General features: G+C 41.5%; 1 protein-coding gene across 2 annotated transcripts in view; it reads left to right on the top strand.

Annotated features, from left to right (window-relative positions):
- Positions 1–18618, top strand: part of WASF2 (WASP family member 2) — a 65767-nt gene that overhangs the window by 32695 nt on the left and 14454 nt on the right. Inside the window, exons 1-2 of one of the 2 annotated variants that reach the window (XM_081817825.1) lie at positions 11190–11901; positions 13079–13251. In XM_081817825.1, coding sequence (XP_081673951.1) covers positions 13122–13251 — 130 coding nt within the window. In that variant the 5' untranslated portion in view covers positions 11190–11901; positions 13079–13121. Of the gene's footprint in view, positions 1–11189; positions 11902–13078; positions 13252–18618 lie in introns of those variants that run through there. The other variant, XM_081817824.1, reaches the window with a different exon arrangement.

The raw sequence follows: 18618 nt of genomic DNA, 5'->3' as shown, positions 1-18618 counted from the left end.
GGAGAAGCAGCCTTCCCACCGAGCAGGGAGCCCGATGCGGGGCTTGATCCCAGGACTCTGGGATGATGACTTGAGCTGAAGGCAGACGCTTAACGACTGAGCCACCCAGGCGCCCCTATAAATATACTTTTTATTTTTTTAAATATTTTATTTATCTATTTGACAGAGAGAGACACAGCGAGAGAGGGAACACAAGCAGGGGGAGCGGGAGAGGGAGAAGCAGGCCCCCCCGCCGAGCAGAGAGCCCGACGCGGGGCTCAATCCCAGGACTCCAGGATCATGACCCGAGCCGAGGGCAGACGCCCAACGACTGAGCCACCCAGGCGCCCCTCTAAATATACTTTTTAAAAGAGACATTGGTTTCTTGCATTTTTCTAATGTCAAAGGTTAATTTAAAATATTAATGCTGAAAAGATTAATTTAAGATATTAAATCTACTAGGCAAGAATACATGTACATATTGTAATTACTTCCTTTTTACAATTAAAGTAATTGGATTATATTTAATGAGCTATTTACATTTAATAATTAAAAAAGACTTATCTTTTCAGTATTGCCCATATGCAAAAAGAGATGGGGAAAACTCACTTCTGATATAATTATCTTTACTTGGGCTAAAAAGGGAAAACAACTATGTTTTTTTGGGAAAAGAGTCAGAAGAATATTATTTTAAAGTATACATACACAGTTTAGGAATTACCCATAGGAATGTGTTTTGGTTCATTTTGTAAAAGAAGATAAAAGATTAGGTGCTTAAAAAAAAAAAAAAAAAAAAGTCCCTGATGACAAGAGTTGATGAGCCAAACAGTGCACAGAGAATGAAACTTAAAGTGATTTTCAGGGACCCCATAGATAAAAGTAACTCGTCAGAAGTGACGGAACCCCAAATGCCTGGCTGTTTGAAAACAGGAGTTTGTTTGAAAGGCAGTAGCATCTAAGCATGTTATCTGAGGCTGGCACTTTAAATGAGCCAGTGTTTATGTTGTTTAAAGTGAAAGATGTGAAGCCCCTGAGCAGCTGGCTAAAATTGGGTCTAGAGAGGGAGAAAGCAGTGTGTTATCCTCATTAACACCATTTCAGTTCTAGGGTAAATATGTCAGGAAGGCTTTCTTGTGTTAGCATGCAGTCTTTTTTTCAAGGGAGAAGAAACTAGTCTGGGTTTGGTGGCACTTGTGTATGAAAATGAGAAATCTGAGCATATTTATCTAACTTCTTGATTTGGGTGTTTTGTGAAGAGTCAGTGTGGTGTCATGGCAAAGGCATAAACTTTTGACATGGATGGACCTGGGTTTAAAAGCTGACTGTGTGGGGCGCCTGGGTGGCTCAGTCGTTAGGCATCTGCCTTCGGCTCAGGTCATGATCCCAGGGTCCTGGGATCGAGCCCCGCATCGGGCTCCCTGCTCGGTGGGAGGCCTGCTTCTCCCTTTCCCACTCCCCTTGCTTGTGTTCCTGCTCTCGCTCTCGCTATTTCTGTCTGTCAAATAAATAAATAAAACCTTTTAAAATTTTTTGAAAAAAAAAAGATAAAAGCTGTGTGATTTTGATAAAGTTACAAAACTGCTCTTAGTTTTAGTTCTCTCCCCTGTAAAATCAGAACACTAATACTTACCTTACAATACTGTTTTGAGGATTAGAGGTATATAAGAAAATGTGAATAAATACTGGGCATGTTTTAGGAATTCAGCAAACATTTATTGAGCAGACACTATAATAATACAAAGAAGTTTTAAGAATCCCACCCTTAGCTGCTGTTGTTACTACTACTTCTGTTAGGTTTCAAGATATTTTGTTTTTTCCATTCCTGTACTCAAAGAATTGTATACTCTAAAAATCAGTACTACAAAATAGAATGTAGTGACTGCCATGAAAGAGGTTCCTAATACCTCTTTGGCGCTTTTGGAAGGGGTGAAATGACTTCAGACTAGACGAGTCAAGGAAGGCTTCTTAGAAGTGGTGACATTTGCCTTGGGCCTTTAAGATGAAAGGATTTTTTTTTTAAAGAAATGCCACAATCCAGATAATAGTCCCTTTGAGACTGTTTTTCTTTCAAAGTACGTGAAGTGAAAATACTGAATTGATTCTTGACTACGATTTGGAAGACTGATACCCTATATCTTAATCTTTAAAATTGGTATAATATAAGCAGAGGCCATCCATTTCTTTCCCAGCATTTGTCTCCACACTCCCAGAGAGCCTGTCTCAGAAGGTAAGAGACCCACCTACTACTTGGCTTCCACTGAGACCGAAGAAAAGAGGACCAATTAGGAGAGCCCTTTGTGTAGTATTCAGTGCTGTTCAGTCTGACCTGCTGTCCTTAAATTATTTCATTACCACTAGGAGGTGAGTCCAAACAAACTCAGCATTGCTTTGAATTAATAGTAATGAGAGCTGTCAGTTACTGAGTACCTACTGGGTGTTAGACATCCCTCTAGAAGGTGTACATACATTATCTTATTTTCTCTTTAGGACCATTGTATGAGGTAGGTTTTATTTTTCCCATTGTACAGACGAGGCTCAGAGAGATTAATCCACAAAATCATATAACTAGTGGCTCAGGAAATCTTGAATCCCTTGCCGGAACATGCATCTGGGTTCACCAACATATATTGATTTTTGAAGGTGGTAGGTACCTATATGAGTAGTAGCTTTAAGAAAAGAAGAACTTTCTGTCATTGTTCTCAATTCTGATCATTCAAAAAATTAAATATGTTATTCAAATATGTTACAAAACATATAGTGATGGTATTCTACCTGTTCGCAGTGCTTTTTTGTTTGTTTGATTTCAGGATACCTACTTTTTCCTGTTGTTCCTAAAAGTACTCCATAGTATATACTTGAAAATAAATTGAAATTAATCTGACTTTAAGAATTTTATAATATTTCTTTATTATTGAGGGACTTGCAAAAGTACAGTGGAAATCAACCCTGACCTAAACAGGAAACACAGGGCTGTGATCCCTGTGAGAAGGAAAATAAAGGAGGCGGGCCCTGTGATTACCCTGGCTTTTTCTCTAGATGTCTCTTCTAACCATGGAGCAGGGAGGGGGATTCCAAGCAGAGCACACTGGTCTTGCTGAACTGAAGAGACAGATTATAGTTCAAGGGAAGCTGAGGCAACTGAAAGCTCTGTGGGTGAGTTCTGGAAAGGGGGAAGAGATAAAGAAGAACTGCCTAGAAATCTCAGAGTCCCTTTGAATCTTTGCTGACCACACACATGACTGGGGTCACACTGAGGGCGACTGGGGAAAGAGTGACCAGGAAGATGTGAGCTAACTGGTTCCCAGATCAGGGAGGTGTTTGAGTTCCTACCAGCAAGAGTGGAAAGCCTGTGGTGCTCACCGAGAGCATCCAGTATTGATCGCAGAGGGGCCACATCTTTGCCCTGGGGCTAAAATATCCATAGAGTATAGGTACTCTAGAGCCACCGTAACAGAGCTTAAAAACAAGCCTCACAGGTACCAAACTGAACCCAAAGTAATTTAACTGCCTACCAGGATAAAGTCCAACCCTTTTGAAACCAAGACAACAATGCTAGAACTCACAACCCCAAGATCAAGAGTCGCATGTTCTCCCAACTGAGCCAGCCAGATGCCCCTAGACGTATTTTTTAAATTAAGTTTTTAATTTTAATTCCAGTATAGTTAACATACAGTGTTTTATTAGTTTCAGGTGTATAATATAGCAATTCAGCAATTCTGTACATTACTCAGGATTCATCGTGATAAGTGTACCGCTCTTTGTTATATCCAAATCCTGCCCAGATCTTTATTCCAGGAAGTCTGTTCAGTCCCTTCGGTTTACAGTGATCTTTTCATCCTTTCTATTGTCATCATTGACTGCATCATTCATTTGATAACTGAACTTCTATTTATTTGCTGTATTGTTACTTAACTGTGGTTTTATGTCTCCTCAATTAAATTATAAGCTCTTGGAGTCAAGGGACAGATTTATACTTCTTTGTGTCTTTTAGTGTCTACTTGATAAATATTCATTGATGGATAAGGGTACCATAATTAACCATTAATACAACCTGAAACTTATTAATAGTTTTGTTTAATGGTTGAGAGAACCACATATAAAAACATTTAGAACAGTGCCTTGCACATAGTTAAATGCTAGATATGTGTAGAACTAGTACTTCCACTACTACTACTATAACTACTACTACAATAATCACTACAACTTTTTTTTTTTTTTTTTTTTTTTTAAGTAAGCTGTATGTCCAATGTGGGGTTTGAATTCATGGCCCCAGGATCAAGAGTCACATGCTCTACCGACCGAGTCAGCCAGGCGCCCATCACTATGACTATTATTATAATTATTTTTGTGCCATGCACTGTGTTAAGCATTTCATACATGCATTATTTCATTTTTCTTCACAGCAATCTTACAAACTAGGCATCATTATACTATAACAGATTAGGAAACAGATTTCACGGCATGCCAAGGTCCCAAAGCTAAAATCGGCAGTAGTAAGTTGAAACCCATTCCTCTGTGTCGTGCTGTCCATGCTCTTGCTGTTCTACACCACTGCTAATTAGATTTTGAGGGTTTTGGTAACTGCCTAGTAAACTGAGGGTAGAAAGAAAAGAATGGGTACTTACTTTCCCTCTGCTCAAGGACTTTTCCTTATAAATCCCATCTTTTGAGTGGTGAATAGACCTTGTGAGAGGAAGTAGATGTACAGCTGCCCTTTGCTGCTGACTCTCAGTCAGTTGCTGGCGGCTTGACCCTTAGTGACAGATGAGTGTGTGACACTTTTTCAGGAATGAATTCCTGTTACAGCTGGCAGAATAGAACAGTTGATACGGAATTGCATGGCAGTTTGCTCCATAATTCCACTCCCTGGTGTTCAGATGTGGTTGTGATTGCTAGGTCTCTCTCCTTACACTGGTGTATTAACAGTCCCATCCAGGACTGCTGCTTCTGCCTGCTCCATGACCACACGGTGTGTTTGTATGTTGCTCTGAGCTGTCAGCAAAACATTTTGCTGAATCTCCTTTTTTGTTGTTGCTCTGCAACCTTTTTTCCCCTGGCCTTTCTCAGTTGTGTAAAGTCAGTTTCTTTTTTGGCCTTTCCATCCCAGAGAGGGAGCAGTTACCCCAGAGAGAAGCTTGAAATACGAAGTGAGGCATCATAGAGATTAAAATGAAGAGTTAGGGGTGCCTGGCTGACTTAGTTGGAAGAACATGCGACTCTTGATCTCAGGGTTGTGAGTTCGAGCCCCACGCTGGGTGTAGAAATTACTTAAAAATAAAATTAAAAATAAAAATAAAAATAAATGAATGGTTAGACAGCTGGCAGGATGAAAGACTCAGTGTCTGATACGTGATTCAGCTCTGAATATCTCCTTCCTCCCTCTTGTTCAAACGTGCCTCTGTATCTAATCAGTGCTTGCTCCAGTGACTTGTCTGTAGGGATCTTAACCTAGTACAGTACTCACTGCTACTTGCAAGAACCAGGAAAGAAAGGTTCCACTTAGCCCCATCCTCTTTGCCTTTGAGTAAGGTAGTAAAGTGGGATTAGATATTCTTCCGTAAAAACCAGCAGTGGGTTCCCATATGTAGCACAAGCACAGGTATTTGGAGAGGAATGGGTTTTTTTTTTTTTTTCTTGTTTTTTAAGATTTTCTTTATTTGAGGGAGAGAGGGAGCATGCACCAGCAGGGTGAGGGGCAGGCAGAGGGAGAGGGAGAAGTAGGCTCCCCACCGAGCAGGGAGCCCGACGTGGGGCTTGACCCCAGGACCCTGGGACCATGACCCGAGCCGAAGGCAGACCCTTAACCTAACTACTGTTAACCAAGTACCCTTGGAGATCACTCTTTCTGTCTTTGGTGATAAATTAAAAAGGAAGCTTTTATAAATGAAGGATACTTTATTAGGGCTTGTGTCAGGTATTGGCATATTTCTAGTAATCTTGGCTCTAAATGAATTGATTTGTAGAGGTTTGATACTTTTGTGTGTTCGTGTTTGTTTTTCAGAGCAGCTTAGTTGTTTTTCTTGTTAAACTTGTGTGATTTTTTTTTTCTTTCCGATTTTTTATTTAAATTCTAGTTAAACTCCTGTGTGAATTTAATGCTGAATTAATGACTATAGCTGAAAGAAATCTGGTACTTGAGTACCCACAAATACCAGGGGTAAGACTTCTCCGTTTCTGAGTAAAATCATTCAAAATTTATATGTATTCAGTCCGTAAAAGTAAGCCCATTTAGATGGATAGTTTGGAGTATTTTAAGCCATTGCATTTTGATGAATTGGGTATTGCTAGAAATTGGCATTAGATTGGGAATGTGAAATGAACTTTGTGTTTGTGACTGGAAGTCATCAGTGATAACATTGTAGATCCTGTGTATTTTAAGTGGTTACAACGGGGAACTTGGGCCAGGGTAGAGATATAAGAAATATTTTATGTGGGGGCGCCTGGGTGGCTCAGTCGTTAAGCGTCTGCCTTCGGCTCAGGTCATGATCCCAGGGTCCTGGGATCGAGCCCCTCATCGGGCTCCCTGCTTGCCAGGAAGCCTGCTTCTCCCTCTCCCACTCTCCCTGCTTGTGTTCCCTCTCTCGCTGTGTCTCTCTCTGTCAAATAAATAAATAAAATCTTGAAAAAAAGATTTTTTTTATGTGAATAAACCTTTTATTTAGAGATCAGAATACTTTGCAAACAGAATTACAGTTTATTTTCAAAATTTCAGTTTAATAAACATCTTTTGAGCATTTTTTTAGTGCAGCCCAAAGCTGAACTAGAAGAATGAATTGAAATTTTTTCCCCATTTGCCAGTCATCATTAGATTAAGAACTAGAATCCAGGTTTCCAACTCTGCTATTGCAATGTATTTTCTTTGGACAACCAGACGATCACACTGAAAAAGAACCTCATTTTGGCCATTTAAGAGGTGGTCTTCTGTGGAATAGTTGATATAGAAAAAACCAATTTTAGAGGCTAAAGTGATCCCCCAGTTTTAGCTTTAAGAGCAAAGCTATGATTAGAACCTAAAGAGTAATAAAGGTAAGAACAAAAGGTGGTATTGCCCCCAAAAGGTAATAGAATGCTATGGAATTATCAGGTGTGAGTGGTTCTTGATAGATGTACAGTGTGCTCAAGGAATAAGATACTGGAATTCAGTAGTACTGTTTCCTGGGCCACTTTCCCCAAACCAAATCAAGACAAGAAGGAGCCTTAGATTTATTGAATGTAGGTTCATAGCCATTGTCATTACTTTAGGAAATTGGAAACTTCTCCTGGTTTTAGATCACAAATAAGCTTTTTTTGGTTCTTTGTCCACTGTAGGAGTTCCATTTCTGTCTCGCTATCTCTTTTAGACATTACTCTAGTGACCTAAACTGATTTGTAATTCCTTGTGTTTGGAGGGAGTCTAGTTGTATTTGTAGGTTCAGCCTCACCCTGTATTTCAACAGGAAGTGGGTGGGTGCTTACGTCTATAATGAGGCGTTCTTCCTTGTGGTTGCTGCAAGGTAGTGAGGACTGCTGTATGCAACAGTAAATTCATACTTCTTTAAACATTTTAGTAGACAGATTTAGATTACAGTAAGCCTGTGTATTGTCTGTTATTTTGAAATAAAATTATTATTTGACTTTTCAGTTGAAATTTTTAAACCCCTGTGGAATGCATATTCTTTAACATAAAGAAATTTGTCTCTTGATAGAGGAAACTGGTCTACAAAGTAAAGCTCTTCTCATATGCCCCCATCCAAAGTGCTGTTAACTATAGAACAGTGGGAAATGCTGAAGTGAAAGCAGAAGTCCTAATTGCCACACATATAACATCCCCACATGTTCTCATCCCCTGCTACTGCTGATCAGCATTTTGGGGGGGTGTTTCAAAGAGGAACTGCCTTGAGAAGCATTTCTCTTGTTATGGTTATTGCTATAGCTCAGATATACTTACTTTTGGATGCAACCATAGAAATCTGCAGGTGTTATCAGTGACCTTGGCTATAACTGAACTGTTGTATATTTATTTATAATAAACGGCTAGTAATAAATATTACTGCCAGAATGAGCGGTCATCTGTCTTCTGTCCTGGTAATGACAGGAATTCAGAGTGGGATACAGATGAATATGCCTTTCCTCAAATGTAGCCTTCCTTCATTACCTTCTTCCTTCCTCTCAGTCTTTCTCACCTCACCCCACTTCTGCCTCAGGGTGTTGGGATCAGAGTTGTAAGAAAGTAGGGCAGATCTCAAAGTCTCCTTTTGACTTCACACTGACCACATATGATATATAAATATTTCATGATAACTTCTAATTTACAGACTTGTAGAATCTTACTGTGCAAGGGACCTGAGAGAACACCTCATCTAGTTTCCAGTTCAAAGCATGAATCCCACCGTGGTACTGACAGTCTAGACTGGTCTCTATACTGCCAGGCCATGGCTATCGAGGGATGCCTAAAGTCTTTTATTTGTTCTCAGACTCATTCTCAAGTCCCTTAGGCTGAAAATAGCCAGGAGTAAAGATGGGGTTGCTGCTGAGTCTGGCTTGCATGTCTGGAAAGCCAGTTTTTCCTTTGGACTTACTTGGGGAGCCAACTCCCAGATCAGTCTGGGAGCCTCCCAGGGTGTATATACTTAACCTCAGGACTCTGTCTGGAACATCCTTTGGACCATTCTGTATCCTACAGGTCCTAGTAACTAGATGGATCTAGATCTGGAGAAGGGTTTGATTCATAGCCATAATCCGTCCCTCTCTACATTTCTTAGACCTGCCACTGGCCTTGTGTTCAGAATGCAATGGATGTTGGATATTGGGTGTTGGCCAGTGACGAGGTTATGGCAACTTAGGTAGAAGCAAATCTAGGAATTTTAGAACTTCTTAAAAATCATCTGGCCTAGTCCCTTTATTTTGCAGATGAGGAAACTGAAGCCCAGAGTGAGAATTACATCATCTTTGATTTAGAAGGCATTGTAGAAGTCATCCAGTCTGGCCTCTCAACATCAACATCTTACAATCTGGGAATGTCTCCCCCAGCATTCTTGATAGCTGGTCATCCAGAGGATTGTACTGGGAACTCATAACCTCTGAAGAAAACCCATTCTAATATAGGACAGCTCTAATTAAAAGGAACTAACTAAATTGAAATCTATTTCCCTGTAACTTTTATCTTCTCAGTGGTTCTAATTCCTTTCCTGTGTAACATCTCCCAAGGTACAAGACCTCAAATCCCCAAATTATCAGATATCACTATAGCATATAGTTTCCCTAATCAGAGTAAAATATAACTGAAAAAGAACTTGATTGATTCTATGAAGAGAGGTCATTCACTCTTTCGTGGATCCAAAACTTCTTTTTCCAGCTGAGAACCACTACTTTCTTAGATTTCTTCACTTTCTCTTCTGTCACTGGCACTAGCATTTACCTCTTTTCATGATACTTTTAATAAACATACATTTTATCACTTTGTGAATATAGCTGTACTCCAGAGTATCAGGAGAAAGCAGCAAATAGGACTTGAAGGGGTGGACTCACCCCTGCAACCTGTCTGGCTTCTCAGTTCATATTTGCTAGCTGTAGTGGGCCTCTCCGTTTCTATTGTCTTTTTCTTAGCCTGTGAAGAGTCCCAATTGATCTGTTTACCTCCAGCCTTCTCCTGCCCAAATATAACATCTTTGCTTCTGTTAGAATGATTTGTCTAAAATGCAAATTTGACCATGTCACTTCCTTAATTCAGTGGTTTCTAAACACCCAGTACTCCACAAATTTTCCACTAAATGACTACTGATGATAGAGGAGCCTTTCTCAACTGGATTTCCATGAGAGAATTAAGCCCTAATGCCATTAGGCATCCATTGTATGTAATGTATTAACTTTTTCTCCAATGCATCTGGAATGGTGCTAGTTATGTACAGTCTTGAGGAGAATTGAGAAAATAGTCACTCTAATCATTTTCTTTGTTCTGTGGATCAGATGAGGAACTCAGTGTGAAAGAGTGGAGAGAGAATGTATGTTCTTCAGGAGATCCAGAAGCCTGGCTAGGAGCAACCTCCAGGGGAAAAAAAAAAACCAACTAAATGTCATAAAAGCTTAGGGTTTCATCTTTAGATTTGTGTGAATATTGCATTCTGCCACATAATATGTCCATAGTTAAAAGTGTTTAAAAAATATTTATCAATGAATAAAATTAATTTTATAGGAAGATTTTTCCTAGGGTCCATGGAACTACAAATATTTTTCTCTTAGCCCTGTAGTAGACGTTTTATATATGTTAAAATATTTTAAATTGGGAAAATTGCCCCAAGATCGTATAGCTAGTAAGGTGTCAGAGTCCGGGTACTAACCCAAGTATGTTTCAACTCCACAACTTGAAGCTGAGTTGAGTCAAGAGCCTTGGAAGTCTTTGCCCATTTCCAAGTTTATCTTCACTGGAATGTAGGCTTTTTTTGTCTTGGTCAAGTTACTGTTGTGTTTCAGATCATGCATAGTTCTGTACTTCTCATGCTGAATATAACTAACTTTGATTATCCAAAAGGAAAATGAACAGTGAATCAGGTAATTCCATATAACAGGCAATCTTGTCTCTCTTTGGTGGTTCTGAAACATACTAAATGGCTTTTTAAAATTTTTTATTTTTTTAAAAGATTTTATTTACTTATTAGAGAGAGCACGAGTAGGGTGAGGGGCAGAGGGAGAAGCAGACTCCCTGCTGAGCAGGGAGCCCTTAGGCTCAATCCGGGGTCTTCGGGGATCATGACCTGAGCTGAAGGCAGACGCTTAATTGACTGAGCCACCCAGGCGCCCCTAAATGGCTTTGTTTAGTAGCAGATTTACTTTTCTAATTGTTTTGTCTTGATATTTACATATTGTCATTTCTTGATTATTCTCTAGATGGTTGTGGCAGCTAGCTTTTTTGGTAAGAGGAAACCACCTTGCTATTAAAAACTTGGTTCCCCACCCATATGACATAGAGTTGACTCCATTTGTGTCTGCTTACTCAAGGCCCTTGGGAAAGCATAAATGCTAAAGTACCAAGGTGTTAGAAGCGTCCCCGCCCTGGCCCCCAGTTCTACATGTACCTGGCCATCTGGAATCCGGTTTCCATTAGGTGTCCAGAGAGAACGTCTGGAATGTCTTGTCAGTGGTCACATTCAACACAGAATTTCAAGGGGATCTGGCTTCTTTAGCTCCTCTGAGAAGCTGGAACAAATACTGAAATGATTGCTAATAGAGGAGCTACAGTGACTGTTTTCAATCATCTCTGGCTGCACCACTGAATTGCTGGTTCTTCCAGAAAGCTTGAAATTTGAGAGCCTGAGAGCATCCAGAGGATGGTGTACAGAGCCCTGTGAGGTTCTTTAATTGTAACCTCCTGCCTCCTTTCTTGTTATAAACTCTTCACCAGTGAGTTACTAATGATTGCTGCGTCTTAGTACCTGATAACCCTCTACATCATGTAGAGGAGTTAGACTGGAAGGGAAGGTCCAGAGTTTGGATTAGAAAACCTGTTGAGTCAAAGGGAAACTTAGCAGAGGAACGGAATGAAAATTATTTCCTTAGACAGTAGACAAATATTCAGGAAACACCTCTGCACCCCAAAGATAGGCACAGCTGCCACACAGTGACTATTAAAGGGAGGTTCAAAGTTATGAGCAAACAGCTGATTCTCTTGGTTCTTGGGCTGTTGCTGTTGGTGACAGGAAATCTTGTTCCCCAAGCTGCTGGCTTCCTGTTTTATTTTTACTCTTAGTAGATCAGAATGTCCATAACAAGGAGCAGTCTGTTCCAAAGGGTTCTACTCCCCCCTTTGAGCCTGAAGAGCTTTTTTTTTTCTTTTGGTCAGACAATATGTTGGTTCACTTTTAAGATCTATGATACTTAGCTTGGTTTAAGCATTTTGTATTCACAGTCAACTTTTTTTGGTGATGAGCTGGTGTTTTAAGATTTAATGTAAGTAAACCTCTGCTTTGCTTTTTAAAACTATATATATATATAAAGAGGAGTTTGCAGTATTGGGGATGTGGGTATGTTACCTTTATGCTTTACCTTTTCATTTGAAGCGAATTTGCATTTTCCCTAGCATGAAAACAATTAGGCTGTTGGAAATTTCTTTAGTTTCACGGGATACAGAAACAGGACCAGCCCAGTGTGCCTTCGGCTATAGTCCTACCCATTTTGTTGAGACTAAAACCTCCTCCTACCCTTGTAAAGCTAGGAATTTGGTAATCTAATTCTAAAACAATAGCTCAGCATGAACCTGAAGTGGTGGGGATTTCCTAGGGAAAGGGGCTCAGCTGACAGGATAAGAAATGGTAACTGGAAGGTTTCCGGATCTGCTCCAAACACTTCCTGCTGTCTCAAGAGCCTTTTGGCCCAGGTGTGTTGAACCGGATGCGGATGCGAGAGAGAAAGGGAGCTGTTGGGTAGAAGAGAAAGGACTAGGGAATCTTATAGCACAGTTTGCTCAGCATCGTGTTTGACATATTGAACATGTAAAATTTTCCTTGATATTCTTTAATTCTGTCAATTTACAGACGAAACTTTAGTGTTAATAGACACTGGCAGCTAGTGTTGTACATTAACAGTCATCCATCAGGGAAGAACTGGAGAAGTTATGTCCTGATGTGGATCAGTGGAATCACTATTGGCAGCTTAATTTCATTGTGGAGATTATCGGATGACAGTAGCTCTTTTTTGATCCTTATAATTGATCATCTGGAATCTGATCTATCCTGATTATGGACACACCAAGGATAGGATCCGTCTGGACCATCCAGAGCCTGCTGAATGGACTGTTTTCTGACCATGCCTCTTTGCCTCTAGAGACTCTTGTTGGTTGGAGCACAGTTGTTATTTTAAGGTTTTTAGGTTTTTATGCTGCCTGTGTAAGTCAGCCAGCAGTCACCAGTTCAGAATTTCTAAACTTATCCAGCAAGCCTTCTAATAGCAAACCTTAAAGATTGGGGGGGGGGGGCGGCTTAAAAAAGAAAAAAATGATGGGGGAGAGAAGATTTTTTAAAAGCTGTTTTAGATCAGAGCAAGACAAAAGGGAAAAAAAAGACTCACACAGCCCTAGAGTGCCTGGAATTTGTGGTTGAGTAATACTTTCCTGTTATTTCTTTTTTAGGTTGTTTTTCATCATTCAGAACATTGCCTGAAGCAGGTCCACCATGCCGTTAGTAACGAGGAACATCGAGCCAAGGCACCTGTGCCGTCAGACGTTGCCTAGCGTTAGAAGCGAGCTGGAATGCGTGACCAACATCACCCTGGCAAATGTCATCCGACAGCTGGGCAGCCTGAGTGAGTGCCGCAAAGAGCCTGTGCTTTGCCCTCAGGGGTCGTTGGTGCTCTTTATTTAGTTTCCTTCTCCTCCCGTGTTCCTATTTCTCCCCCATCTGCCTTCCCTAGGTAGTTTGAAAATGTAAACCACCCCCCCTTCCCGAAAGAGAGGTTCCTTTTTGGTACAGATTCTTCCCCTCAACCCTTTCTTCATCTACCACTACCCTCTAGGTTCCCTCCACCTCCCCCTCCACCTGCTTCAAAAGAAATCTGTGGGAAGGGTAGCAGGAAGGGCTGCAGCAGAAACTGCAGATGGAATGACAGAGCAGAATTCTCTGTGTGTAAAGTGGGAGGTTCACAGAGCGGTATCTTGGGTTGGGGAATGTGCCTGTAATTGCACGAGCTGTTCGATGTAGCTGACTTTGTTGAAGCCTCAAATGTGCCAATAGTCTTTATCTACCCCCTCCCCCCAACTTTTCTTCCCAAAGCGGAGTAAAGCAAACATGCACTCAGAGCGATTCTAGCTGACTTGTCTACCCTGGTAGACATTTAATTGTGCTGCAAGCCCCCAGGTCCAAGTTCAGGGTACAGATTACTTTTGCAGTCTCTAGGGTACTGGGAGTTTTGCAAGCTGCGTTTACACACAATGACACAAAGTGTAGCTGGAGCCATTCTTCTCTAGGAGGAAGATGGGGGTTAGCTCAGTCTGTTTTGGAGCTGAGGGAAAGCCAGCTCGACGATCCTTGTTTTTGTTTTTTTAATTGGCAAGAATGAATGAGACTGCCTTGGGTGGTACATGCATGGGTTTGGATTTCCCTCTGAATCTATCTGATTTTGTTTGAAGCTGAGGTATGGGAAGGGCAGATGCTTGGATAGGCTCTGCATTTGTCTAGTGCCATTCCAGCTCCCATAAGAATGTCCATCAAATTGCCATTTTAGTGATCTTCCTTAGCAAAGGCATCTTGGTATGAATTAATTCAGACACTCACCCCTCCTATTGCATCACTGCCCTTAGTGAAGGCAGTGGGATATCAGGAAAGCCTGCTTTCCCCCAGGTAGTAACAGGCCCTACCTTTAAAACAGGGCCCTGAGGAGACAGAGCTCTGTGACCAAATGACGTATGGGGTCTGAGATTCCTAAGCCTTTACCTACTAGCTCAGTTGATCCAGGGCTTAGGGAAGCTTGGACGGGGTGTCACGAAGAAACGAAATGCTGCCCGTGCTTGTCTTACACAGAGGAGCACTGACAGCAGTGCAGCTGACAGGGACGCGCGTGAAGGCAGTGGAGAGCCTCACCGCTTCTTAAAAGCATCGTTTCTGCTTCTGTCACCCTGAGAAGGCCAAATGGGTAGAAGTCAATCACACAGTGGTTCCTTCTCCATAGGACAAAGGACATCTAGCTAATGTTGCTTCTTACTCTCACTCAGCAGGAGTTATGCTCTCTCTCAGGTGTTTTTCCAGGGTGGTGTTGATGGATGTCATTGCTCACTCTCCCACTTGTGATCAGACCACTCCTGTCTGGAGGAAGCCGATCGGAGGGCCAGGGTTGGTTTGTGCCTATGGAAACAAGATTTCCTCATGTCGTGGAGCTAACTGACCCTTTATTCATCCAATAAACTTGTATTGAACATGTTTTATGTGCCAGATGCTGAGGGAATACAGCGATAATAAGAAATGGTCTTTGCCTCCAGGAGCTCATAATCTACCAGAGGAGACAGAAATAAATAATTCTTAAGGGGAGAGGTTGAGAGGGGGTCTCACATTTGTTGATTGCCTACTTTACACCAGGTTTTAATAGGATCTTGTCATAGATGATCTCATTTATTCCCCTTGATGATCCTTTGAGGGTAGGTGGTGGTATTCCCATTTTTCAGGTGAAGAAATGAAGACTCAGAAAAGTAAGGTAACTTGCCTAGAGAGACAACAGCCAGTAAGAGGTAAAGTCAGACTTCCAAAAAATTTCTCAGCTCTATGCTGTACTCTCTGTCTCTGCCAACACTGCCCTGGTTCAGACCTTCGTTGATTTTCACCTGAACGATTGCCTTATCCTCCCTCTGGCTTCCCTTTCTCTGATCGACCCTCTTAAATCTGTAAACCTAAAAATCTTGTAAATCTTAAACTTGTATCCCTGCCAGAGTGGTCTGCTCAAAACGCAAATCTCACTTTTTACTTTTGTTATTCTGAATTGTTTGACTTTTTGAAAGTTGAATCTATTAACTTTTGCCATTTAAAAAGTGTGTGTAGTTTTTTTTAAAGATTTTATTTATTTATTTGAGAGAATTTGAGAGAGAGAGTAGAGAGAGAACAAGCAGGGAGGAGGGGAGGAACAGAGGGAGAGGGAGAAGCAGGCTCCCCACTGAGCAGGGAGCCCGACATGGGGCTCCATCCCAGGACCCTGAGATCATGACCTGAGCTGAAGGCAAACACCCAACCGACTAAGCCACCCAGGTGTCCCTAAAAAGTGTTTTTATTTTTTTATTATTTATTTATTTACTTACTTTTTTAAAAAGATTTTATTTATTTATTTGTCAGAGAGAGGGAGAGAGAGTGCGCGCTCTGTGAGCCACAACAAGGGGAGTGGCAGGCAGCGGGAGAAGCAGGCTCCCTGCTGAGCAAGGAGCCTGATGTGGGGCTCCATCCCAGGACCCTGGGATCATACCTGAGCCAGAGGCAGACGCTTAACGACTAAGCCACCCAGGCGTCCCTAAAAAGTGTTTTTTGTTGTTGTTTTTTAAAGATTTTTTAAATTTATTTGACAGAGAGAGACACAGTGAGAGAGGGAACACAAGCAGGGGGAGTGGGAGAGGGAGAAGCAGGCTTCCCTCTGAGCAGGGAGCCTGATGCGGGGCTCAATCCCAGGACCCTGGGATCATGACCTGAGCCCAAGGCAGATGCCCAACGACTGAGCCACCCAGGTTCCCCTAAAAAGTGTTGTTAAATAAGAGTATAAATGTTAAAAATCTACCCTGTTCCTCACTGTGGGATTGTGTAAGTTTCTTGGTATGGCATTCAAGACTTTTCAAGACCTGCCTTCCTTTCCAGTCTCATTTTTTGCAGTCCATCTCCCATTTTACAATCTTTTTTTTTTTTTTTTAAAGATTTTATTTATTTATTTGAGAGAGAGAGCACATGAGAGGGGGGAGGGTCAGAGGGAGAAGCAGACTCCCCGCCGAGCAGGGAGCCCGATGCGGGACTCAATCCCGGGACTCCAGGATCATGACCTGAGCCGAAGGCAGTCGCTTAACCAACTGAGCCACCCAGGCGCCCCCATTTTACAATCTTTTTAAAAGAATTTCTTTTGGGGCGCCTGGGTGGCTCAGTCGTTGGGTGTCTGCCTTTGGCTCAGGTCATGGTTCCAGGATCCGGGGATCGAGCCCTGCGTCGGGCTCTCTGCTCAGCGGGAGGCCTGCTTCTCCCTCTCCCACTCCCCCTGCTTGTGTTCCCTCTCTCACTGTGTCTCTGTCAAATAAATAAATAAATAAATAAATGCCTTTTTTTTTTTTTTTAATGAGAAAGGAGGAAAAAGGGGGAAAAAAGGAAGGAAGAAAGAATGAATGATCAACTACTCGTAGTACTTCTGAGATAGACCATAGTCTCTCATACTTGCATGTCATGCCCTTGCAGTTGATCCTCCTGCCTGGAGAACTCTCACCATCCTTGTAGCTGATCTTCAAGGCCTAGCGTAAGGACCTCCTACTCCAGGCTGGACTAGGTGCTTCTCTGAGCTCCTGTTACGTTCCTGTAATTACTACCTACCACATTATATTGAAAATTATCTGTATCTCTTAGACTAAATTAAAAGTTCTCTGAAGGCAGAAATCATGTCTTGTTTGTTCTTAAACCCCAGTGTTTATCTTGTGTAGTATCTGGCACCCAGTAGAAGCTCAGTAAATGTTTTTTGAATGATTCATGCCTATAATCTCTCCACCATTGCCTGCTGTTGGTACATAGAGAACACAAGGAAGGAAGTAATACTTTCTGTGGGGAGTCAGTGCATGGTATGGGAGTATAGGGAGAGTTAGGGAATGCTTCATAGAGGAGGTTAGATTTGAACCAGGCCTTGAAAGATGACTAGAATTTCATTTTGCAGACAGTGGGGCAAGAATAGGCTCATATGTGCTTCACATTCATGACCTTGGCCTCATGTACTACAGCCAAAAGTGCTTGGTCTAGTAGACAAAATCTGATTATGGAATGGATAAAGCACAAAACTAAAAATTCTACAGTCTTGGATTGCCCCATAATAGCATATCCAGAATTTTTATTTTCCCTCAGTGCAGAGAGATTGGCATTTCACATATTAGGTTGCCATATCTTAGGAAATACAGGCACAGCCAGCCAGCCTGCACTTTTGAATCAGTATCCCGACCACCCGGTAGAATGGAACCCTCACTTGGGTAATTAAGAAATCATGCAATGATACTGGGTTTTCTGAGTGTAGTGGGGCCATGCCACTGGGGGCCTCCAAGACTCTCACTTAGACTTCAAGCAAGAGCAGCGTCACATTTGTAAAATACAGCCTTACCTGTTCACTTCTGCATAAGATTTCATTTGAACAGTTCTGCTAAGGGGTAAAAAAAAATTGAAGACTGCTTTTGGAATCTCTTGCAAAATGTGGTTGATAACTATTATGAATATCCTGATGTGATAGTGGGTCTGTCTTGGTAATCTGAATGAACGAAATTTAACTCTGAACAAGGTACTTTGGTTTTCTCCTATATAAGTATCACACTTCTGTTTTCAGAGATTGGAGTAATATTTAGTACTTGAAGAATAGGAACTATCATATTACTGACTGGAATTATATCTTAAATTTCCTGTAAGTGTAAAACAGCATATTTATTTATTTATTTTTTTAAAGATTTTATTTATTTATTTGAGAGATCACAAGTAGGCAGACAGGCAGGCAGAGGGAGAAGCAGGCTCCCTGCTGAGCACAGAGCCCGATGTGGGGCTCGATCCCATGGGATCATGACCTGAGCCGAAGGCAGACGCTTAACCATCTGAGCCACCCAGGCGTCCCAAAAACAGCATATTTAGATACTCACAGTCTTGAAAGTCATCTGATGTGGCTGAGCAATATAAGGAAGAATTTCATTGTAACAACCTAACATTTTTAGCCCATTTAAACCTATGACAGTTTGGTAAGGTTGATACAGTTACCCCATTTTACAGATGAGGAAATTGAGGCTGAGACATTGTGACTTGCTGAAGAGTGTAAGATATAAATAGAAAGAACTGAGATTAACTCCAGATTTTTCTGATTGAAGTCTGGTGCTTCTTCCATGTATCATCTTGTAGTTCTCACTAGACCCAGGGCCTGATGTGATGATGTGACGATGGGGAAACCTTACCACCACCTCAGTCCCTCTTCAGATAGCATTCTCAG

Source organism: Leptonychotes weddellii, chromosome 4, assembly GCF_054177405.1.
Source record: "Leptonychotes weddellii isolate Sample4059 chromosome 4, ASM5417740v2, whole genome shotgun sequence".
NCBI classification, from domain to species: domain Eukaryota; kingdom Metazoa; phylum Chordata; class Mammalia; order Carnivora; family Phocidae; genus Leptonychotes; species Leptonychotes weddellii.
The sequence above is the reverse complement of the archived record's forward strand: the minus strand, read 5'-3'. Positions and strand labels throughout refer to the sequence as shown.